The 24,469-nt window shown below is 43.8% G+C and overlaps 1 protein-coding gene across 1 annotated transcript in view; it reads right to left on the bottom strand.

Moving 5' to 3' along the window:
• Positions 1-828: 828 nt before the first annotated feature.
• GUCY2F (guanylate cyclase 2F, retinal) overlaps positions 829-24,469 on the bottom strand; it is a 53,474-nt gene continuing 29,833 nt past the window's right edge. Inside the window, exons 16-19 of the mRNA XM_051641407.1 lie at positions 21,182-21,280; positions 17,340-17,434; positions 16,226-16,311; positions 829-1,406 (exon numbers count right to left, since the gene is read on the bottom strand). Coding sequence (XP_051497367.1) covers positions 1,268-1,406; positions 16,226-16,311; positions 17,340-17,434; positions 21,182-21,280 — 419 coding nt within the window. The 3' untranslated portion in view covers positions 829-1,267. The remainder of the gene's footprint in view (positions 1,407-16,225; positions 16,312-17,339; positions 17,435-21,181; positions 21,281-24,469) is intronic.

A 24,469-nucleotide genomic window follows, 5' to 3' on the forward strand; every position in this document is an offset into this window, starting at 1 on the left:
GGCAATGTTGATGAAATTACCATTCCTGCTGTTCTCTTCAGCCTTGCAGAAGAGAGAACAATTCCCAGGAGAATGTTAGAAGTCAGAGGCTGAACAGGAGTCAAAAAGCCTGGAAGAGGAAGTGGCTAACCACAAAATGATTTGACCTTGATGAAGTGTGCTCTGCAAGAAGTGCCTACAGGCCAAAAGGTAATTTTACCTACTGGGAAGCTTACTCTGAAGACAAGTACTTTTGAGACCACTTGGAGATTGGGAAGGAAAAAGAGTGATATGTTTAAAGCTTTGCACTGCTTAAGTGATGTGCTTTTCACTCCCTCAGCACCACTTCTGTAGGAAATAAAATTCATACCCTATCAGTATTACTCAGCTACAGGATCTGCAGAATGTCTTTCTCTGCCTCCCAGTTTTCCAGCATCTTGGCATTCAGTTTTCATCCTGCCTTGGGATGAAGAGTATAAAATGTTTTAGATATGGTATGTATGTGTGTGCATGAAGCATAACAAAATGTCCTTCCAGTTTAGAGCTGGAATTGGGGAAAATGACATATTTTGACATTTTGAGCAGAATCACATTTTTGGCATTTGGAAACAAATATTGATTCATACCAAACTGCTTCTTTTCAAAGCTGTCATTTCAGTTTGAAAATAGCATTAAAATGGCATTTGCAGATGAAATGTCAATTTAATAGAAAATGTTTCAGCTTAAATTGACATACAGGAACAAAACATTTTGATTCAAAATTTCCCCTTGTGGGGGAATAGAAGGAAATGTTTGTGGTTTTCAAAACCATTTTATTCTGAATTGCACTGATTTTCATGACACCAGAGTTTCCTACGACTATAACAACAAAATCTATTTAATGCAAAACAGTTGAACCATTTTAGTACTAATATTACTGTTTAAATCAGGGCCCGAGTGCAGCTGGACATGTTTGTGCTGCCAGGCAGACCTAGATAAAATATTATTTCAGCTCATCTTTGGGACAGATGCTGACGAAGAGCTGGCACTACCACCACTACCACATTGCTGTCCAATGGATTCCTGCCAAAAACACACACACACACAACTCTGAGCTGATGCCCAATTTCACAAGAGGTGATGGTCAGGATTCACCTGCCTGCTCAGGTTCACCCTCTGCAAGAGCTAAGAGGCTTCATCAATTATACTGCTTTTGGCTGGAAGGGAATGAAATGGAGGGTGTGAGCTCCTCGGCTGGGTTGGCTTCAAGTTGCCCATCTTGATCTTATTAGTTCTTTCTGTGGTTTTCTCAGATTTCATCCTCTTCAATGCTTATTTCATCCTCCTTCATGCTCCCCAGCTCGTTAAAGGTTGCTTTTGCTAGTGTCCTCTTTGTGCCCCTCAGGACAGATCTGAGTTTTCTGGTCAGCACATCTGGCCAACTGTGTCTGTAAAATGGAGAAGAGAGAAGGAGTTAGCAGCCCTGCTTGCTTAGGAATAGCCTTTTGTTTTGTATCCTTTTGAGTCAGACAAAGCAGAAACATTAGACATTCTCAAAGCCATCAAGAAGCATCAGGCAAGGAGGGAAGTTGGTAGAGAACTGCAGGGATGTGGTGGTCCCAGCCCATGCCACTGTTGCATGGGTTAATGGGACACACAGAGCTTTCATCCAAGGGCAGCCAGAGGGCTTCAGCTGCTCATGAAAAACATTCCTAATTGTGCATCACAAGCCTCATTAAGCCCCTAGCTGGTAATAACAGAGATTCCCTGGTAATGAGTTGAGTTTCTCTGGATTTGAGGTCATTCACTGCCACCAATAAGAGATCTGAATGTCCAGCTGCTCTGAAAGCCCCATGATCTCACCAAGCCCGAGACTGGATGGGCAGAGAACCAGAAAGCCCTGACATCCATCTCAGATCCAGGTGTGGTTTCATTGCCTTAGCCTGGCACTGTTCCTGAGAGAATAAGCTCTGTTGAGTACCAGGACTTCAGGGCTCGGCTGAGAGACTACACCTAAATCCAGGCTACTAAAAGGGTGTGATGGAGCTGAAGAGGATCATTTGCTATGATGGTCTAAGTCTCCATGATGCTCAGGTTCTATCATGTGTCGGTGGGCACAGATTTATTATAACATAATGGGGTTTTCAGAGACAAAACAAACATCAAGGACTTGTAGAAGGCCAGAAGCTGAGTGAATGGCAGGGCTTGAGGTAGGTCTCTACTCTGCACACATCCTGTCCTCCATAAAGCATTGCATGAAATCAAATTTACTGTTTATAAGAGAAAAAACATCATTCCAGCTGTCATAAACCAAACAGAACCAAATTCTAACCTATACCAATAACACCATTGTGATTATTTGGATATTAAAAAGAAACAGGTGTGAAATTGTTGAGTTTACAGATGCATGTGGTGTCAAGTTGTACACACCATTATTGTGTACAATGAAAAAAGCAATTACTTTAAAATACAAATATATGTAAAACTGACTAGATGACTACTGCTGATTCTTTCCTGTGAGGGTGGTGAGACCCTGGCCCAGGTTGCCCAGAGAAGCTGTGGCTGCCCCATCCCTGGCAGTGTTGAAGGGCAGGTTGGATGGGGCTTGGAGCAGCCTGGGCTGGTGGGAGGTGTCCCTGCCCATGCAGGGGGGTGGGACTAGATGATATTTAAGATCCCTCCCAACTCAAACCATTCTGTGATTCTATGATTCTGTGTTTCTATGATCCTACAGGGAACCCAACAGTAAGATAAGAGATCTTGAAAGAAGTGGAACAGATGTTACTAGGCCTGAGGACTGTTCATCTTAATGATTGATAATGAAACTGTCCTTAATGATAGTGCAGGATGAACTGTCCTTAAAGTATCTCTTAGATATTAATAAAATATATGCATACAACTGTTGTATATAAGACTACAACAAAGTCAACAAATAGGACTGTCACCAGAACCAGGTGTGCAGGGCTGACCACTCAGACACCCTGTACTGTAGCATCATATATCAAATGTTTTTTTGTTATCATTCAAGGGAATTGTATTTATTATTTGATCTAAGGTTCTGGAGATGGTGTTTGATGGTCTGATTACCTGTCCCTAACTAATGGCTACTAAATCTGGATGCAATAAGAGTAAAGCCAAGACCTCCAAACTCAGCACATGTCATATTTCTTTCATACTTAGTTGGAGATCAAGGGCAGCCAAGGAAAAAGGAGGGCAAAAAAACCAGGAAGGGATCTACAGGCAAATTGCTGAATCTTAAGAAAACACCAATATATCAACCCAATGAGATTTAGGATTTAGTGGAGAGGATCCACCCTTACAATTTATTTATTGAGCACTGTGAGAAAGAGCCAACACTCTTTTAATAGATGACCACAACTGCTTTGCAGCCACTAAGGTAAAAAGGAAAATAAATGTTTGATTTGGTTTGGGTTTTTTAGGTCTTTCTGGTGTTGGACAAAGAAGATACCCCTTCCAGTGTGTTGTTAGGAGATGTCCCTGACAACCAAGAGAGAAGAATTAGCTGATACAGAGTGGAAGAAAGGTGGATGAGAAGAAAGATGTGATGTGGGGAAAAAAATCAACAGAAGTGTTTGGCTTCTCCAATTCTGGTTTTAACCTCTGGGTAGATTATTCAGGCAAAATGGCTTGTGATTGTTCCTGCAGTGGGGCTGGAGGAGGAATAGCAAGTTGTAATTATATGGGTTTCTCTGTAGGTGTGGGCTTCACCTTTGAGGACAGAGGGAATCTTTATCAAAAGCCCTGTCCTGAATGAGCTCTCAGATCTCAGCTGCTGGTCAGCCTCACCTTGCTAGTTTATGGCTGTTCTCTGTATTTCTTGAACAAGAATCTTGAGGGATAATCTGTGACATCATGGAATGAGAGGTCACAACAGAGGGAGAGACTTTTCCTTTTCTAAAGGAAAAAAAAAAAAGAAAAAAGATAGAAAATAACTTAAAAAATTGAGCCTCAGTAATTTCAAGTGATCCCAGACTGGTCCTCTGCCCATGCAGGACACACTGTCTGTGTGCTGATGTATCTAAAGGTCAGCAAAGAACAATACAGGTGGCACTAAGGTTTATGCACCATGGATCTCTCCACATGGGGGTGAAATCTTGCCCTTTTGAACTCCATAATGAATTTGCATGGTGTCAAAGTCTGATCTCTAAAGTGAGATCAATCTCGGGAGTCACTGACTACCCTGTGGGACAGTTTTCTGCCAGGCCTTGAAGGAAAGAGAGAAATCCCTTTCTCCATATCAGAAGCACTGGAAAATGCTGGGGATGGTCTTCAGCTGCCTGAACTGTCTAGCAGTATTTGAGATGCCAAGGTTTACCCCACGTGGTCTTCAGCTGCTGTTTGACCTGCCAGCCTTGCACAAGTGTCTCTGGCAACCATGGTGCACCAGGCTGAACCCCACTTACATGAGTGGGTTAGTAGGTCCATCCTAAGATCTTCAGGACAAAGTGTAGGGACCACTAGTGGTGTAGCCAAGAGGTTTGTCTCCAGGTAACTGAAGGTGCACTGTGGTGCTCCTCATGCTTTACTGAATGCTGTTATCAAGATCCAGCCAGAACCAGCACTTGTCTTCAAAAACAGGTCTCCACCAAGGACAACAGAGACCACAAGCACTCTTTCAAGGTTAAAGGATTCACTTCCTGAGCATGAGAAGCAGAGTCTTGGCCTTCCTCTAGACTCCAGGCCAGAGGCATACTCTGAAAGTAGAGACAGGGATCCCTGTCTTATTGCAGCAAGGGCCCTAGGAGACTGTTAATAGTTTCTAGTCCCAGAATAATGGGACTGTAAACTGAGTGAATGGACTATATATTGGTACACCTGAGGTCCTTGAGGTTCCTTTATTGCTACAAAGGGAAAACAAGCTTATTGATGGCATGGTCCCTTTCATCATAAATGACTAAGATAGATTAACTGAGATAGATTAGCTAAGCCACCAAGCAGGTACCTGGGAATAAGTGGCTGTTGAGGATGTAATTGCCTCCATTGAAAGCTTCATGCACACAAGAATGATTGAACTAGGAGTGTTGAAAAGCTCCAGGTGTAAGTGTTTTATTGATTTTTTAGCCTTTTCCCATGAATTGAGCCAAGTGGGTTAATGAGGACCTTCTTTTCTCTGCTAAGCAGCCTTGCTTCAGTGCAGAAGGTTAGGTCTGTGGGTCATGTAGGTGCTCAATATTTTTCTATCAGTATGTGCTGTTTCTGTCAAGCAGAGCTAATGCAAGTGGGAGATCCTCATTGTCTGTGGCCTTGGAGTAGCAGCTTGTGCTCATAAGTGTAGATCAGCAGGCCTGTCTTCTGTGTCTTGGAGCTTATATTTGGAAGTGAGTGTTCACACATGGCAGTGGTTATGCAGGTCTCTGCCCAGTATGCCCCACTTTCAAATACTTTTTAAAATGGGGAATATCTGCCCAGCTCCGAAAGCAAGGGAGAGCCTCAGAGCAAAAATTTAAAATCTCATAAGGAAGATAAAGCAGCCTAGTAACACCTCCTGAATCTTTAAAAGGTGTGGTTGGGAAAGAGTAGCACAGCCAGAAGTGCTGTGCTGGCTTTTATCCTTGTGAGAAAATTGGATGGAGCTTTAGACTTTAGATTTATCTACCAGCTTGCTGTGTATCTTAGGGGCTTGTAACCAGCCCACATCTCAGCACTCCAGGCTTTCATCCACCTCTGCCTTTTCCTGAGAAAGTGGAAATTAACTACAAGTTAGTTCAGAGGCACTGAATAGAAGCATTTCTGCTGCTTTCAGAGGTGTCATTAAAAAACCCAACCACACAGCATTTTCCCAGGACATCAGACCCTCTATATGTGTGTGTCTACACGCTGGTAGTACCTATTTGATCAGGCACCTCAGATCATGCTCTCAGACTCTATGCAGCCTTTGAATTCCAACCAAATCCACCTAAATCCACATTTATTTCTCAGACCAGTAGGTACAACAGCAAGGAATAACAGAGCTGCACCCTGTTTCCTGTCATGAGATATGGAATTGTAAAGGGAGACACGTGTTACGGGGAAGCAACAATCAGCAATTTGGATTCTTCCAGGCTTGAACTCCAGTTTTATCTCTGTGTTTACCATGGACTTGGCTCGTGCTGGCACAGTGCACATGGACCTCCCGTGGGTTGATAACACACTGCAGGTAAACACAGCAAAACTGGATGTCTTTCAGGAATTTCTCAGATAACAAGTCAAAAATTTGTAGGAAATCACCCAACGAGGCCACTACAATCTTTAAACAGTTTGCTGGTGGTCTGTGTACCTTTTCCATGAGAGACTTGAAAAGAATAATACATATTTTGGACAAAATTAAATAAAATTAAAAAGCATGACACTAAAACCAGCCAAGTGCAGACAAAGAACACATAAGCAGACACTAAAGAGCAGAGCTACATTGGGACTGTCTTACAGCTACTACCTCAGATCTAGGCCCTTTTGCCAAGGAGTTTCTCAGCTTTCCTCCTTTTGAACTCTGCAATTTCTTCCAAGGGTAACCCATGAGCTTTACACCTGCAGTGAACATGTAGGCCATTAGAGAAAGAATCAGTTCATTTTCAGCTGCAACAAAGAACAGACTGTAAGGGAGAGTGAGTGCAAGGAAAGTGTCTTCTGGTGTGAAAAGGAAAACAGATGTTGGGCCTGGTTCTGATTTCATTTATTCCCCTCTTGCATCACTTCAGCTTGTCTTATTGCAAAAAAGGGTGAGGTTAACTAATTTGAAGTGTCCTGAAGATGAGTGCCTGCTCCAAGACAGGGATCTTTTGCAGTCTGTGTAGCCAGGCACTTCCAGAGGGCTCTTGGCACATCTTCGACCCTTCTCCCAGCATGAGATGAATGACCTTGTTGATTGAGGAGCACAAACTAAATATCTATCATGGCTCTATGCTGAATCTATTAGACAAGATGAATCTTGGGGTAATTATTCCCTTATTCCTCCAATCTATCCCTTCATTCATCATAGGGAAGAGCAGAACAAAAATTGCTGTGAAGAACTTGGCCTTGGTTAGCTCAGCTCCCATCTCAGTGCCTTTGATTCTGCCAGAATTTCTGCCTTCTGTTGCTTTCAGAAACTCTCAGTTCTCAAAGCTATGGGCACATTTCCAAATGGAAATCCTATTTACCTGTCCCTGGAAACAGACAGTTTTCCCTGAAAGCTCAGCACAAATTTAACAGCCTTTCCCAAGGGACACTGAGGTCAAGTTTCCACTCTTTTGTCAATTTTGTCCTCCAAATGGCAACGTCTAACCTACCTTCCTTCCATGCCTCACCTAAAGCCTCACCTCTGGGGACATCTTTCCTTTTTACAGAAACATTGATCCCTGTTTATAAACCCTGCTGTGAGTGCTGGAGGCTTTAGGATCATAGAACGGTTTTGGTTGGAAAAGACCTTTAGGATCAAGTCCAACATTAACCCAGCACTGACAAGACCACCACTAAACCATGTCCCTCACCACCACATCTACATGGCTTTTAAATACCTCGAAGGCTCGAGATTCCACTACTGCCCTCAGCAGCCTGTTCCACTGCCTGACAACTCTCTAGGGCTTGGTCCTGAGGCCAGGGAAGCCAGAAGAATATAATCCTGATGGTCTGAATGAGGAATGGCTTCTTCTGGGAACATACAGCTCAGGGGGTATTGATCTCCCTAAAATGTAGCTATCTGGAACAGAGAGGTCTTCATTTGAGTCAGGTACCTTGGGCTCTCTTCTGAGCTAGTGGAGGTTCTGCTGGACCAGAGGGAGGATTTATCCCAAAATAGATGTTGTGCAGAACAGCTGCACCTCAAGTGCCTGCTTCTCAGCATTGACTCTAAAGGATGTGTGAGATGACCAGTTTGGATGGAGCAGTCTGTGCTAGAGGCAAATTGAAATTAAATCCTACATGTGGGAGGGGAAGAGAAATACTTTGTCTCCAACCCCTTTATGCAAGCCATAACACCATTCAGCTACACAAGGGTGAGCTTGAGGAGCTTGTTCTTTCAGTCCACCCAGCAGGGTCATATTCTGGGCTGCATCACCAGAAGTGTGACCAGCAGGTCAAGGGAGGGGATTCTGCCCCTCTCCTGCTTTCTGGTGAGACCCCCCTGCAGGACTGGGTCCAGATCTGGGGTCCCCATCACAAGAAGGACATGGAGCTGTTGGAGCCAATCCAGAGGAGGCCATGATGATGATCCAAGGGCTGGAGCAGCTTTGCTCTGGAGACAGGCTGGGAGAGTTGGGGTGTTCAGCCTCGAGAAGAGAAGGCTTTGGGGACACATTCCTCTGGGCTTTCAATGCATAAAGGAGGCCAATATGAAAGATGGGGACAAGGTTTTAGCTGGGCTTGCAGTGATAGGACAAGGGATAATGGTTTTAAACTAAGAAAGGATGGATCCACCCTAAATATTAGGAATAAATGTTTTACACTGAGGGTGGTGAGACACTGGAACAGGTTGCCCAGAGAGGTGGAAGATGCCCCATCCCTGGAAATATTCCAGATCAGGTTGGACAGAGCTCTGAGCGACCTGATCTACTTGAAGATGTCCCTGCTCACTGCAGGGGGGTTGGACTAGATGAGCTTTAAAGGTCCCTTCCAACCCAAACCATTCTATGATTATTCTACAAAGGAGTGGAGGAAGTTGCTGCCTGTTTATGCACAATAGTGCAGCAGTTTGTGACCACCAGAAGTTGAAGACCTGACCAGGGTATTTGGGGATGAAGCACAGCATCAGATTGCCTGAGCTCCAACCCCAAACGCTTCTCACACAAGTACCAAATAACCATTTGATAGTGGCTTGACTCTCATCCATGGCACAAAAACACGAAGAAAGTTCCAGTACCAGCAGCACTGACACATCTCCTGAACTTGCTAATGTCTGAGCAACTGGAGAGGGCTGATTCTACATCCTTCATCTCTTGCAAAACCCCTCCGTGTGAAATCTGCTGTTATTTTTCCAAGGTCCTCTCTTCCCACCACCTTGTTTCTGAAGCCAGCAGGAAAAAAACTGTGAGGTCCTGCATCCCAGCTCCCTGGACGACTAAGGAATTTACATCTCTTTTTTGAATGTGGTGTGTTACAATGATGTTTTCTGATGGCTGGAAACACAACTCCTGGCTTGAAACTTGGGCAGTCAGAACAGCTTCTACCTCTGAATTAATGGGGGAAAGACTCAGATCCATAGTCAGAGCACCTTTATGACTTGGCCATGTTGTATCCTTTGGTGAGAGGAACTGCAATTCAAATCACCTTGAGACCTGAGTCAGATGGATGTAGACATAGTCTTCCCTACCCTCCTTTCTGTTCCTCTCATCCCCACTTTGTGTACATCTCTGTGCTGGAGCAATGGAACAACCCATTACATCTCAGATCTGTGGTCCTGCTCCAACCAGCCCTGAAGTCCTTTCACAGACTGCTTCCCATAGTGGGAACCAGTCAGGATTTCCTCTGGGACTACTTGTTTCTGAGATAGTGGGTTTTTTAACCCATGTTTCACTCTACTCCAGTTTTTCTTTAAATGGATGGTAGCTTTGTAGAAATGGTTGGCTGGGGAGCAGAGGAGGTTCAAAGGAGCTCTGAGGTGTTTCCTTCTTGTTATTCTTCTGCCCCTCAACACTGTTTTTCAGAAGAGAGTTTTTGAGCTGCTGTGCAGGGAGCAAGACTGTCTAGATAGAACAAGGGAGACCAACATAACCTGATTGGACAAAGATCTCACCTGGACAGCCCAGACACCAGGTGCAACACCACAAAAATGTCCCTAGATTCAAGCTGATTCCTGTCCAGACAGCTCAGGTCACTTGTCACTGGGCTTCATTCTGCTTCTATTTTCAAGGAAAGTGTGAGCAGATCCTGGGAGAAAAACCCTCAAAAAATCTTCTGCAGCCAGGGCCTACTCTGGACAGCCTCTCCTGCTGGGGAGGTTCTGATTGTTGCTATCTCTTTGTCTCTCTTCAGAAACACCCTTCAAAGGGATCTTCACCTCCCGCTTCACCTCTCAGCCTGCCTGGGGGAGACAGAAGAAACAACTGGGCACATCCAGGCCCATCTAGACACACCTCAGCCATGCCTGAGGCCATACCTGCAAGGCAGAATATGTTCCACAAAGCCAGGCAGGTCCTGAGCACTGTCAGAACTAGTTTTCCCTAAATCCATAGAAATATCCATGGAAGAAAGGGTCGTGCATGGAATTGCATCTTCCAGCCAAACGACTTCCTTGCCCTCACTTCCCTCTCAACACTGCATTTAGGGTTTCTTGAACACTGCATTTAGGGTTTCTTGCTATCAACACTAATTCTCTAATCTAATCTTCTAGCCAATTCTTCCAGAAACCTCAGCTTGCTCAAAAAGATCTTGTTAAAATACATGAGCTGGAGCAACCACGTTCCAAGTCAGAGAGCCTTGTTCAAAGGGAAGTGACTCACTGGCTTTTATTCCCTTTCTCCCTCAGTCAGATTTCAGAGGAAAATTCTTCCTTCCCTGCATGAGCCATGACAAGAATATTCCTCTTTTTTTAAATTTTTTTTTCATTTTGCTGTCATGTTAGGGGTCATAAAAAATAAAGAAATCTTTGATTGTGGAGCAAAAGGCATCTGTCCTGACATTGGGCCATCAAGCCTACGAGCCAGAGGATGCTTTGATTTCCCCAAATAACTCTTGTTATATGTTACATAAAGTTAATTAAGTTGGGATGCTATTATATAATTCCAGCTATGTAAGGACAGCAAAAGTTTTTTCACTGCTGTTTCCTTCACAAGCTCTTTCTGAATTTGAAGTGCATCGGGTGAAAAACTTCAAAAAGGAACCTGAATGGAAATCTTTTCACTTATCCTCTCAGAGAGACACATCAGCAGCAACAGAAGCACTAGAGACTCTCTACTGATTGTCTCCTATGCTGTCAGGGTGCCTCAACACAGACAAAGCAATGAGAGCTTTGTATTGGGTAGAAGAAGAAGCCGTGTTGTCCTAATGGGTGTCTTCTTCTTGGCTCGTAAGAAGATGCTTCTCACCACGTGTTGGGAGATGGATTTTTTGAGCATCCTTCACTGCTTCTCACCCATTCCCTCTTCAAACAAAAATCTCAGGCTTTCTCTAGGGTTGATCCTCATGTGCTTGACGATGGAAGGGCCCCCAAAACTCTCTCCTATCCTTTGCTGCATCTTCAATTTTTAGTGATTTCTCACATTAGGTTGTGCTTATCATTGTGGATGGTGGTAGGCCAGATGATCTATCAACCCTTCTGAATTAACACCATACCAGAGCAGGAATCTGTTTTTGATGGCAAAAATCCAAAACTCATATATTCTTTATTTGGACACTGGGTTCATGGTTAAAAACCCATGAGAAGACCCCTGATCTGTACCTTTCTTCACTGAATTGGCTTTGTTTTTTCTGCAGTTAACTTCCAGCAGCTTATTTAAATAGTTTTAGAAATGGAAAGATTCTACATAAAACCACCTCCTACTGCTTGAAATCACTGTATTCAGCACCAAAAAATCTTCAGACTGAGTGTGTCCCACTTCTCCCTGGAACTGCAGATCAACACGCTCCCAGATCTTGGGTTGTTTTGTTGTTGTTTTTTTTCTTCCTGAATTTCAGTAGTTACTGAAAGGCTTATCTCTGCTAGATTTGTATAGAACCTCCTATCTTTTCTGCTGTTTTGGGCAAGAGGGGTGCTCCACCCATGCAGACAAGGTGCTGCCTGTCCCAGAGCATTGCAGGATGCCAACTGCCAATATCTCACATTAATAAACCAGAAACTTTGTGCTTTTCCCATGGCTGTTTCTCAGCCCCAAACCAGTCTCCTGGTGCACCCTCAAGGAAACCCCACAGACTTCCTCCAAACCCATCTGACTGTGAAATCTCTAAAAAATACCTTCCCTACAGGTAGGCTGATGCTTGACTGCTCAGCATGCTTGGCTTTGATAGCTCATGATCTTCTTACACCTTCTCTGTGTTCCCTTTATCTGCTTTTTATAGAATCATAGGGGTTGGAAGTGACCTCTGAAGATTATCGAGTCCAACCCCCCTGCTGCAGCAGGAACACCCAGAGCACATCACACAGGAACACATCCAGGTGGGTCTTGAAAGCCTCCAAAGAAGGACACTCCACAGCCTCTCTGGGCAGCCTGTCCCAGGGCTCTGTCACCATCACAGGAACAAAGTTTCTCCTCATGTTGAGGTGGAACTTCCTGTATTGTCACTTGGTGCTGTTTCCCTTCATCCTAATTTTATTTCCTGTGGAAGTATCAGGCTTTTGTGGAAAGCTTTTTTCTTTGCCTTCTGCAATTATTACTCAAAGAAGCCCCAACCCACAAGATCCTAAGATGCAGCAATAAAATTCCTAACAAGCTGCAAGAAGAAGGGGAAATAATGTTCATTACGAGGCAGGGAAGGTGTAAAAACTTGCCTTGGAGTGAGGGAAGAACTAGGCAGCCTGTTGAACTGCCCACCCTGTTCTTGTGTGACACAAAGTTAAGCTAAAGCTCCATGTAAAGCTGGTAAAACTGAGGTTTGACCAGGTGTAGAAAGAACAAAGTTACCCCTCAGAAGGAAAAATTCTCTGGGGCAGGAGCCAGCACTGAAATCTGGACTTTAAACTTGTGCTTTCCCTGTGTCCTGGGACTTCTGCTGAGCCTCCACCTTGTCCCATAAAAAGAACATGGGAAGAGGTTTCTTACTTCATCTTCAGCAAGGTTTTTGCTTCAGAAAACAGATATACAGACCCTGAGCAGCTTGACATAAGTTTAATTTTAAGAATAGCCTTTCAGTTAATTTGATTTTATGCTTGGAAGAAAGTAGTGGTGGTAAGGAGCACATTAGGTCTTTTAACTGAACTACCTTTTTTCTGAATTAAAACGCTCTATATCCTGTGTGAGCTGTGTCACCCCCAGGGTTTTAAGAATAAAGTACATTTATCTGGATGTCCTTGCACAACTGAGCAACTGTCAAGAGTGACAGAGCACTGAAACAGGCTGATCCTGTGTGATGTGCTCTGGGTGACCCTGCTCTGGCAGGGGAGTTGGGCTTCATGATCTTTCGAGGTCCCTTCCAGCTCCTAAGATTCTGTGATTCTGTGATTCTGTCACTGTTCATGGATGAAAGCCCAGTGCAGGCAATGGAAATCAATAAGAATGTTCCAACTACTGCCTCCATTAAGTCTATAATTGGGATGAAACAGAGAGGTTGATGTGTAACAATTAAATTCAAATAGTGTAGGTGCAACAACGGTTCCTTTGTTAGTCATTTGGTGGTGGCTTGAGGTTTATTACTAGACAATGAGCTATATTCTCTCAGCAATTTCAGCAATGCAAGAAGAGGTTGTTACCACAATATATTGCAGGACCATTAATATTAACCCAACCACATAATCTAATGTTCTTCTTTTGAAGTTTGATGAAGTTTGGTTTCTAACCTGCATATAAACTCACCTTTGTAAGGTCAAGGACCATTCTCCAAGTCTAGGGTGCCCAGACTGCTGCAAGCACAGCAGGATAATGAAGCTTGATTTGCCCCTAGGCATCTGTGAAAAGCTCTGGGAGCTACTTGATCATAGATCAGCTCATGATTGCCTCCCTGAGCTGGAAAATTGCCATCACACGCCAAGAAATTCTCCTGCCAAAGACTATGCTACAGTTTTGATTGGCTGATGGGTTTTACATCATGGAATATGATAGAAAGTTAATACTTTTTTAAGGTTACCTGTAGTGTTTTCCACAAACCACTGTAGTGAAAGCTTGAAATATTCCATATATCAAGGGCTGTGACTTGTCATGGCAGTAAGAATGATTGGACTTGATGATACTTAAGCTCTTTTCCAACCAAAAGAGTTATATGATTCTAAGAAACATGGAAGCTGAAACCTCCTTGAAGCAAATCACCTTTCCTTGTTTAAGACTTAATGAGTGTAATTCCCTGTGGTGGTCCAAGACAAGAGCTCAGACAGCAAATCAATCTCTGGACTGAAAGTCTCCATCACACCTCTCAGAGGAGGTCACCAACTTTGGTGAGCCACAAGGAATGAAGTGATGAGAAATGTGTCCCTTGCTCTTCTGAATAGGAAGGGAAAATCTGCTGCTGCCCACTGGTCTCACCAGATGTGAGGGACTGGATTGTGTAAGAACTCCTGGGAGGGGAAGACCTAAATAGAAGATGGGTTGCTTAGGGAGAGAAAGGTGAATGAGTAGGAGAGGACTTGGTTCAGCACCTCACTGCTCAGCACAAAAGCTTACAGATGAGGAAATTCTTGCAGAAGTGTATCAAGCAGTGTCTTGAAACCACCATATTGGCCAGCATATAGACATAATCAAGGAAAAAATTTAACCTCTCATAAACTGGCATAAAACTGAACCATCAAGATCAGGCTGGAAAAATAGGAGGCCATGTCTGATAGTTGTCTGGTATTAGTCCAGCCTGTGCACAAGGCAGTTCTCCAAATATTTTCTTTGCTTGAACATCCAGCTACTTCTTTCTGCTATTTGGGTCCTATGGGGACTTTCACTTTGACCCTTCACTTGGACAGATGCAGTTTCACAGAACTTTGCTCTTTCCTCTGATTACTTTCATATTTGTTCAACTGCTGTCTGAAGATCTATGGGGACAGAAAAACTGTGAAAGAAAAGTGAACATCAGGGCCTTGGGGCAAGAGCAGATCACCTCCCTCTCTGTAGTGCTACTGGTGGATTCTTCTGAGGTTGCACAAGGATGTTCAGGATCCCCTGATCCCAGGTATGAGCGAAACATTTTTGCCTCTTCTTATCATCCCTCTGAACCAGATATGTGTTCTGTTATTTACAATCCATGTTTAGAAACAGCTCTGTCGTGTAAATATCTGACTTGGGCACAGGTGACCAGAGGACAGGCTTTTTGAGGATTGTGGAAAAGACCTCACCAGTCAATGGAGGCCTAACACATGGCTTTTAGAGGGTAAAACTAGGATGAGAAGAACCTGCTTTCAAAGTAGAAGTCCCAGGGCTTGTTGGGTTGCATGAGAAGCCAACCCAGCTTTCTAATCTGGCCAAGCTCCTCCAGGTTTCTTATTTCTTATGAATAATCATTGGTATCAACATATATCACTCAATAGTTCATTTTCACCAATTATTAACAATAAAATGCCTCCAAGCCTAAGAAGCATTGTCTCTCAAAATGATTGACACCCTAACTTAAAAGTTAGGAGCTCTGTGAGGGCTCAGAGCACATGGACATGGCATGGACAAAGACATGGACATGACACATGCCCTTGTATGCAACCATTACACCCCAAGGGAGAAAAAAAATCTCTCCATTTTACTAAGAGGAAATGAGCAAAAACTTAGAACAAGACTGCTCAGGGGAAGTCAAAGTGAGAACAAAAAACAGACCCTGTTTGCTGTCAGGCATCTCTCTCTCAGCTAATCACTGTCAAACCTCTTTATAGTCAATAAAACAGGAATCTTGCAAGGACAAATCATCTCCTAACACTGATGTCCAAGCAGGCCAGTCCAATCACCTTCCTGAGCATGAGTTTCTCTTTGTTGACTATAAAGGGACTCAAGGCTGACTAGCTTCAGTGTGGGTGACTACACTGTTCTTGACAAACAAACCCCACTCCTGGTTTTTATGTCCTGACCACAACATCCTTTCCAGGCATGTGACACCCGAACTGGGAACACTCTGTTTGCAAAGTCAGGAGCTGCAAAGCTACAAAATGGTTTAAAGAATTTCAAGTGCTCCATCTTTTCTCACCAACACGTCTTTGGAGGCAACGTCATTTAATCTTTAATTACGTAACTCTGCCATAGTTTAAACCACAAAGTCTCCTTATTGTTCTGTCTGAATGTTCTTCTATAGGGAAGAAACATGTTTGTGTGATGAATGAGGCTGGTCTTTTCTGGAGGATTCTGATGGACAGAGAAAATGAGTGTCACCCATGCACGGATGGCACCAGAAACCTGAAAGTGTCCCTACCTGTGCATCTCCTACAAGCACACAGAGTAGGAAGGAGATTCAGGAGGGAGCTCCCTGGTGCTCCATCTCCAAGGGACTATGTGGGGAGAAGCAGCAAGTTTCCATGCCACTTCTTGGGAACTGTGATTAAGGAGAGGAGTTGCAGAAACAGCATCAATTCTGAGTCCCATTACAATGCCTGAAACTGTCAGTCACCTGAGGAAGACTACATTATATTATATTATTGCAAAGAAGACTTTGCAAACAGGTACTATGGAAGTGCATCTCTTCAGGCTGTGAACACTAACAAGGACCTTTTAATGACTGTATTGAACAGTGATGAAGTTGCACTTACCCTGGCTTTATTTCAGGAGGTTTAGGTAATGGCTTCAGAAAGCCTTTTTTCCCAACCAGCCAATAGGTGTCTTCTACTCCTTTACCCTAAAATAAAAAACAAAAATCCAGATAAAGAACAGCTTTCTGACCACCCTCTACTCAAAGCTAATTCCCTTTCTGGGTTTCTGAGGGCTCTGTATATATTCAGAGACAGGGTATGGCTGGAAATCTTGGGATCCTTTTTACAATGGTTCAGGGATGATTTGAATTTCACTATTTTAAAAGAAGAGTCCTTGTTCAAACTGTCATCTACAAATGACCCTCGTTGATCTGGGTCATTGAAACTACACAGCTCAGATGAGAAACTACAGGATCTCTAACCATCTTACATGGCAGCACTAACATCATTAATTGAGAGATTTTACTACTGGGCTGAGCAGCATAATTAGAACTTCCTCTCCCATCACTGGTGATTTAGCTTTGAAGGTGAGATGCATCTGATGAAATGTAGGCATCTACATCAGAGTCAATCACCCTTGACTGGAGAAGTGGAGGAAAACAGACACTTCTAGGGTCATATTCATCTTCAAATAAACTGGCCACTGAAGCAAACCAGGTTAATATTTTCCTAAAGTACCAATTTATCTTCACTGTGTAAAGGTTTCCTTCCATTGAATAAACCTGAAGAAATTACCTCAGATCTCCACTTGCAGACATAGGATCTTAGGTGAGATGATTCCACTTGTCATGAAAGATTGCTGAGGGACCTGAGGCCACACTCAGACCTCTTACTGTAGGTGCTTAAGGCCAGAACAGCTCATACTTCTGCCTTTTGACTACATAAGGAGGGAAGTGATATTTTGAAATACTTAGTGTTGTCTTGTTAGGACACTGAAAAGTAGCAGCTTCTACCAATGGTGAACTAAACAGACTCCTAAATAAGTACCTATATCCAGCACACACATGTCCCATGGTCTCTGAAGAAGTACCTCATGTACTGAAACAGTGGACAGGGACAATTTGGGAAGGATCCAACAGAAAAGTGGTGGATGAAGGCCAAGCAAAAGCTTCATATGAAAAAATCCTTAAGCAAGAAGGTTCCCCTGTGAAGCATTTCACACAGCCCTTCTTACCTTCAGCTCAGTTTTCCCCCTAGGAAGGATTTCATAGCCTTCATTTAGACTCCGAAGTGTATCCACTGTGCTTTGGCTGACATGAATTCTGTAAGCTGGGAATGGAAAGCAAAACAGCTGGATCACTCCCTTGCATTCACACTGTGAATTCCACACTGTTACCTACTGGCAAGGAAAAGTGCTGCAAAGCATGCAGGTTGTGTAGCTGATGGAGCTTTGTGGTGGTTCTCTTACGTAGAGTGTGGTGTTGGTGGTTGGATCCTTCCAGACAAGGCTGTGATGAGCACAGGGTGAGAGGACATCCACACTGGGGACTTCCTGGTGGATACCAAACATGCTCAGTGTGGAATCTGAGTGGTTTTTCAGCAACATTGGCGACTGGATTAAAAAATGCCATTTTTCTCTATTGCCACTAGGCAGCAAGAAAGAAAAGAAAAATAACCAACTGTTCTGCTCCAGAGGCCCAATGTCATTTGGAAGCTGGGATGAAGAGCAGACAAATGAAGTTTGCAAGGGAACAAAATGACAATGTGACTGTGCATCTAGATCCATCTGGGTTTTTCAGTAACTAACTCCACCCAGGACTTCCACTAACACTTTATGAACAAAAGGGACAAAGGCAGAGATCATTATCAAATTCCCACCTCCCTCAGCTTGTTTTACAGTCATTGCTGGAACTCACATGACTTTTTTGGTGTTCTGTAGGATGTCAACAAAGCAGGAAATGTTTCTAAAATATTTTTTTTCCTAATAGTTCTCTTTGTTGTTGTTTTTGTTGAGCTTCTGTTTCAAATGTGTCAATCACATTCCCTTCCCCCTGGAAGGATGGGAGGTGAACCAGGTTTGGTTTTGTTGCTTTGTTGTTTTTTTCAGAATAATCAGAAAGAGGAACATTGGTTCAAGTATGCAGAAGAAGACCACACAGCTTTGAGGTACTTTTCCTGAGACATTAACCTATAATCTTCTTATTACTGGACACAAGAGGTACATTTTTCACCCTAAGGACAGTCCAACATTGGAGTAGTCTCCCAAGGAAAGTGGTGGATTCCCCCACATTGGACAGTTTTAAGTCTCAGCTTGACAGGGTGCTTAGCCACCTAATATCAACTAGAGTAATACCTAGAAAGGTTGGACCTTTCTAGGATCAGGATGATCCTTGAAGTCCCTTCCAACCTGAAATTCTAGGATTCTATGATTTTATGATTCTATGATATTGTGTACCTAGATAAATTTCTCTTAACATATAATGTTGCTATCATAGAATCATAGAACTATTCAAGTTGGAAAAGCCCCTTGGGATCACCCAGTCCAACCATCATCCCTACTCTACAAAGTTCTCCCCTAAACCACATCCATCAACACCACATCCAAAAGACCCTTCAACACATCCAGGGATGGTGACTCCACCACCTCCCTGGGCAGCCTGTTCCAGGGTCTGACCACTCTTGCTGGGAAAAAATCCTTCCTCATGTCCAGTCTGAACCTGCCCTGGTGCAGCTTGAAGCCCTTCCCTCTTGTTCTGTCACTGATCACCTGTGAGAAGAGACCAGCACCAACCTCTCCACAATGACCTTTCAGGTAGTTGTAGAGACTGATGAGGTCTCTCCTCAGCCTCCTCTTCCTCAAACTAAACATTCCCAGCTCCTTCAAGGGTTCTTCATCAGATTGATTCTCTAGGCCCTTCCCCAGCTTTGTTGCCCTCCTCTGTCCTCACTCCAGCACCTCCAGATCTCCCTTGAATCAGGTGCCCAAAACTGGACATAACACTCCAGGGGTGGCCTCACCAGTGCTGAGCACAGGGGGACAATCACCTCTCTACTTCTACTATCCTCTCTGCAGTGTATCTGCTGTCTCCATTCTCCGTGGGACTTTACACTTGCCAGGGTCTAAAACTTGAGAATCTTCAAATATCTGACTTGCCATTAGAACTTTGCTATCAAAGTATTTCCTTTTCCCCACTGCTTTCCAAGTGCAATACATGCCTCTTCAAATAAAAGCTATCCATAACTGCAAGAAAGGCAATTTTCCTTAATTAATGATTAGCCTGTTAATCTTAATTAGTCGAATCAAAATCACTGGAGCTAGAAAAGTGAGGGTTGTATGAAAGGGTGAAAAAGTTCCAATGTGGCATATATACTGCAACATATTTCTAGACCTCAAGATTTTAATGTTAAATACCCCAGACTCCATGTAGTTTTCAAACTGCTGTAGTGGGTAACTCCTTAGAACTGTTGAAAGTATCAAGGGGGAGACCAAAGATCAGGGATTAAAATGTATGAGATGGAAATAAACTTGTACTGACAGGCTGAGCATCTAAGCAAATTCAGACCCTATCTAAGGCTCTGCTCCTGCTGCCCTCAGGTGTCCACTGTGTCATCCAGTTAATCCACTGTGGTTTACAGATCCATGTCTTAGCCAAGGACACCAACAAACAGCAGATCTGGGTACACATATGACTGAAACACAGGTGAACATTTCTTCCTCACCACCTCTTTCTACATATCTAGAAGCCTCCAGGAAGAATGAGCTGAGGGATCTTTTCTCCTGTAGCCATTGGCTCTGTGCTTCTATACCTGGAAGCCTCAGGAAAATCATAGAATCATAGAATGGTTTGGGTTGGAAGGGACCTTGAAGATCATCTAGTTCCAACCCCCTGCATGGGCAGGGACACCTCCCACCAGACCAGGCTGCACAAGCCCCATCCAACCTGCCCTTGAACACTTCCAGGGATGGGGCAGCCACAACTTCCCTGGACAACCTGTTCCCATGTCTCATCACCCTCGTAGTGAAGAATTTCCTCCTAATATCTAACCTAAATTTCCCCTTTTCAAGTTTTAAGCCACTACCCTTTGTCCTATCACTCCAAGCTCTTGTGAAAAGTCCCTCTCCAGCTTTCCTGCAGCTCCTTTAGGCACTGGAAGGCTGCTATGACATCTCCTCAGAGCCTTCTCTTCTCCAGGCTGAACAACTCCTACTCTTTCTGCCTATACTCATGGGAGAAGTGCTCCAGCTCTCTTGCCATCCTCGTGGTGAAGACAAGGCTTTAAAGGCTGACCTATTATGACAAAATTGATGACCTCCCCTCTAGTTTGCTTTGAGGTTCATCATTTGGTTTGCCCCTTTCTCAGGGCTAATTAAATTGTAATGCTTATAACTAAAGATGCAGATTTCTTCCTCTCTCTTGAGAGATTTGTCCACCAGCCCACCCCAGGGACTATCACAAAATCATAGAATCATCGAATCGTCCTGGTTGGAAGGGACCTTGAAGATCATCAAGTCCAACCATAATCTAAATCCTCCTACCATAACATGATTTACCAGTTCAGTGTTTAAATCATGTCACTAAGCACTATATCTACATTTCTTTTAGACACTTCCAGGGATGGTGACTCCACCACCTCCCTGGGCAGCCTGTGCCACTGTCCAACTACTCTTTGGGTAAAGAAATTCTTTCTAATATCCAGCCTAAACCTCCCCTGGTGCAGCTTCAGGCCGTTTCCTCTGGTCGTGTCATTATTCACTTGGGAGAAGAGCCCAACTCCCACCTCCCTACAACCTCCATTCAGGTAGTTGTAGAGAGCAATGAGGTCTCCCCTCAGCCTCCTCTTCCTCAGACTAAACGATCCCAGCTCCCTCAGCCTCTCCTCACAGGACTTGTTCTCCAAACCTTTCACCAGCTTGGTAGCTCCTCTGGACCTGCTCCAGCAACTCGACATCCTTCTGGTCGTGAGGGGCCCAGAACTGGACACAGTGCTGGAGGTGCAGCCTCACCAGTGCTGGGCACAGGGGCAGGATCACCTCTCCACTCCCAAAATATCCCAAATACTCTCCCAAATACTCACGCAGGCCTGTGGACTCCATCCGTGACGCCGTGTTCACCGTGTCTCCGAAGAGGCAGTACCGTGGCATGGTGAGACCCACCACACCTGCCACACAAGGCCCTGGAAGACACAGCATCTGTATGACCCAGAAGGTACTGCACAAAGAAAGGGTCCCACTGGCAAACAAATCTCATCCTCTTCTCTGATAATCCAGAACAGCTCGGGAACGCGTTATTTTTTAAGGTCTCATTGGCTTTGGTGCTTGCTGCAAGCAATCAAAAAATCAAGCATTGCTCTCGGTTGCACAGTTGGTGTGTTAGGCCTGACAGAGGTCTTGTGTGGTAGGACCTCAGCTCACCGTCATCTGGAAGAAATATGTCCAGAGTTCAGGGAAGATCAAGGACTATTGCAATCTCATTTTTAAAAGGCCTCCTTTTCCATCTGAGGATGCTAAAGTTCAGACCCTCTGACATGACCCAGTGAGACAGGATTGAAAATCAGCCTTGAACATCCAGAGGTGTTGGCAGGCCTCTGGACCACTCCATGTCCTTCCCTTGGAGAGGCCTGTCTTAGCCAAAACCTGTTTATTTTTCCTCTCTCTCATTCTACAGATGAGATCCACTTGCCTTCCAAACTAGCTCTTGAAAAACCAGTGCCAAGTTCTGAGGGAGAAGTGCAGGATCCACAAGAGGAATCTCACACACACACACACAGATAAAATATGTGAGGGCCAAACAGCACAGACAACTGTCATCTGGGATGCTTGATGTGGGAAACTGTTCTTTTCTTCCCCACATAAGTCTAAACAAAAATTAGCTAATTTTTCTTGGACTGTGCCCTGAAGGATGAGAAGCTAAATTTCATCACCCAGAATTTAAAATCTCAGGCTTGCAAAATAAATGGAAAAAAAAAACAAAACAGAGGAGAAAAAGAGAATGGTCTCAGCAATGTAAGGAGGTGTGGGGCTTCCTGCAGGGAAATGACAAGCCTTTTTCTTTAGATTTTGCATTGGATGCATTGATGTCACATGCCTCTCCAGGTTCTGCCTGTCTTTTCAATGTCATGATCCTTCTGGATGAAGATTTAACAGAACTGACATCTAGGAAATCATAGAATCACAGAATGTGTTTTTTCCTATTCAAGGTTGCAAGAGATGTGAATGTAGAACATCATCCATAGGATAAGAAATGATTCTAAAGGTAAGGCTTTCCATACTATGAAAATGTGAAGGTTAAAATATAATAACAATAATGATAATAATAATAATATCACCACCTAATTTAGAATTGATCAGTTACTTGGTTTAGGGCAATGTAATTTCACTGTGATTTTAGTTCTATTTTCAAAAACTGCTTCTTCATAGACTCTTCAGATACATCTTGAGGATAACGAAACCCTGTAGCTGAAAACTAAGGAGAACTTTGCAAAAACTCTTGCTGTGACCTTTGAAAAGTTGTTGCTGCAGAGTCAAAGTAATGGGATTTTAATTTAATTTACGGAAGATGCTGGGAGGTGAGAGGTTTTAATTCACACCTAATGAAGCATTGCTTGCTTAAAGATTTAAAAAAACAGAGAGAGGTAGAATGGTTCATATAAAAACACTACAAGGACTTAAAAAGTATGTATGAAACAAACACAGTATGTAGGGGCTGCTGGAGATCAGGAAAACCTGACTAATGGTTCTTTTTTTCTTACTTCCAATGTGCCATGCAACCTTGGATAAGATACTGACCCTCAGAATCTCCTTTGATTTAATTCCCACCCTTATAAGTGCTCAGTAATTTTGTTCAAGCTCTTCAGGAGATGAGCTGCATCCACTACAGGAAGTTCTTTCATGGTTCAGTCTATAGGCATCTCTATAGCACAACTGTAAAGGCATGTTGATGTTACTGGATTTTTTTTAATTAAGGTTTTAACACTTCCCTAAATAGTCCTTAATCTGTCCACACTAATGAGGAATATGCTTTTAAAAGGGTCTTGTTGGAGACATTTTAACTTATGCTTCAATAAGAGCTTTCCCTCAGAAACCACTAACTCACATGGCATCCCCTCTGTTCATGTCGTGGTGATGCCACAACAGGGTCACTCAGAAATCTCAGTAAGGATCAAAGCTCCTTCTGTCATAAATGCAAGGACATGAAAACAGCTCCTGGAAAAAAAACAAACCACAACCCTCACTCAAGAGGATTTGATTCAAAGCACAACTACAGGTAGCTGAGCTCCTCCTGTAGTCAGTGGAGGCCAGGTCAATGCAGTCAACTGAGCCTTGAGAGCTTTTCCACTCCTGCACCTGAACAGCTCTCCAGGGTCCACTTATGTGTCCACCAGATCTCCACTGACCACAGATGAGTACAGGCTCCCCAAGGTTCCTGGCAACACCTCTACATGGATGCCTAAAATTATGTTTCCTACTTAGTCAGCAGAGTCACCTAATCACTTCTGCAAAGCCCACAGCCTAGGATAGGCAAGATTTTTAAGGTGAGGTACTATATTTTTGGAGCTCTGCTTTGAAGCCTGTCCTCCTCTTACAGAAAGTTATTAGTTCCAAACCAACCCTACAGTGTAAGCATGGCTAAAGGTCTTCTCCATGGTGAAAGCATCCAAGAGTTAATTCACTTGCTGCCTTTGCTGTCTGTGTGTGTTCCTCCTTGTCTAGACAGCCTCAGGAAAGGGCTGACAAAAACTTCCAGTGATAAATCTCCCACAGCAACAAGTTTCAGAGGAAACCAGAGACCTTGTGATGAGAACATTATGGCTGAGTTGTTTAATTCTAAAGGTTTGCTGGTTTGTTTTGAAATGGTGCTTTGCCAGGGCTTGCAGGGTCAGTCACTGAGCCATGCTGGCTAAGGCTCTGAGACAACCATCAGTGGTGCTAAGGAGGTTAAGCAGCTCCATGGAAGTGTGGGGCTGCCTGCCAAAGAGCCTGACTGATAAACAGATCCTCTTCAGCCCCCGTGGAAAAGCTTGTCTTTTCCCCACTGTTCTGCCTGGATGTCCTGCTCCAGCCCAGACGTGGCTGGCAAGGAAACAGAAGAGTCAGCTGAGTTTTTCTGGATAAAGAGAGGAGAGACAAGACTCCAGGGTGCATTTAAATCAGGGGAGAAACTTCAGACCAAACACTGTTCTTCTCACCCTCCTCACCCTACCCACGCATTGCCACGAGCAGACCATGGGCCAGCAAAAATTCCCAGAGCTACACCTTCACACTGGGGTTGGAAGGACCAGGGCAGCCCATGCCCAAATGACTTTTACTGCTTTTTCAGAGAGGGTATCAGGAGATCTTCTTGGCACCAGTTTCCAGAAAGCAGT

This window comes from Apus apus, chromosome 1 (genome assembly GCF_020740795.1).
Source record: "Apus apus isolate bApuApu2 chromosome 1, bApuApu2.pri.cur, whole genome shotgun sequence".
Classification (NCBI taxonomy): domain Eukaryota; kingdom Metazoa; phylum Chordata; class Aves; order Apodiformes; family Apodidae; genus Apus; species Apus apus.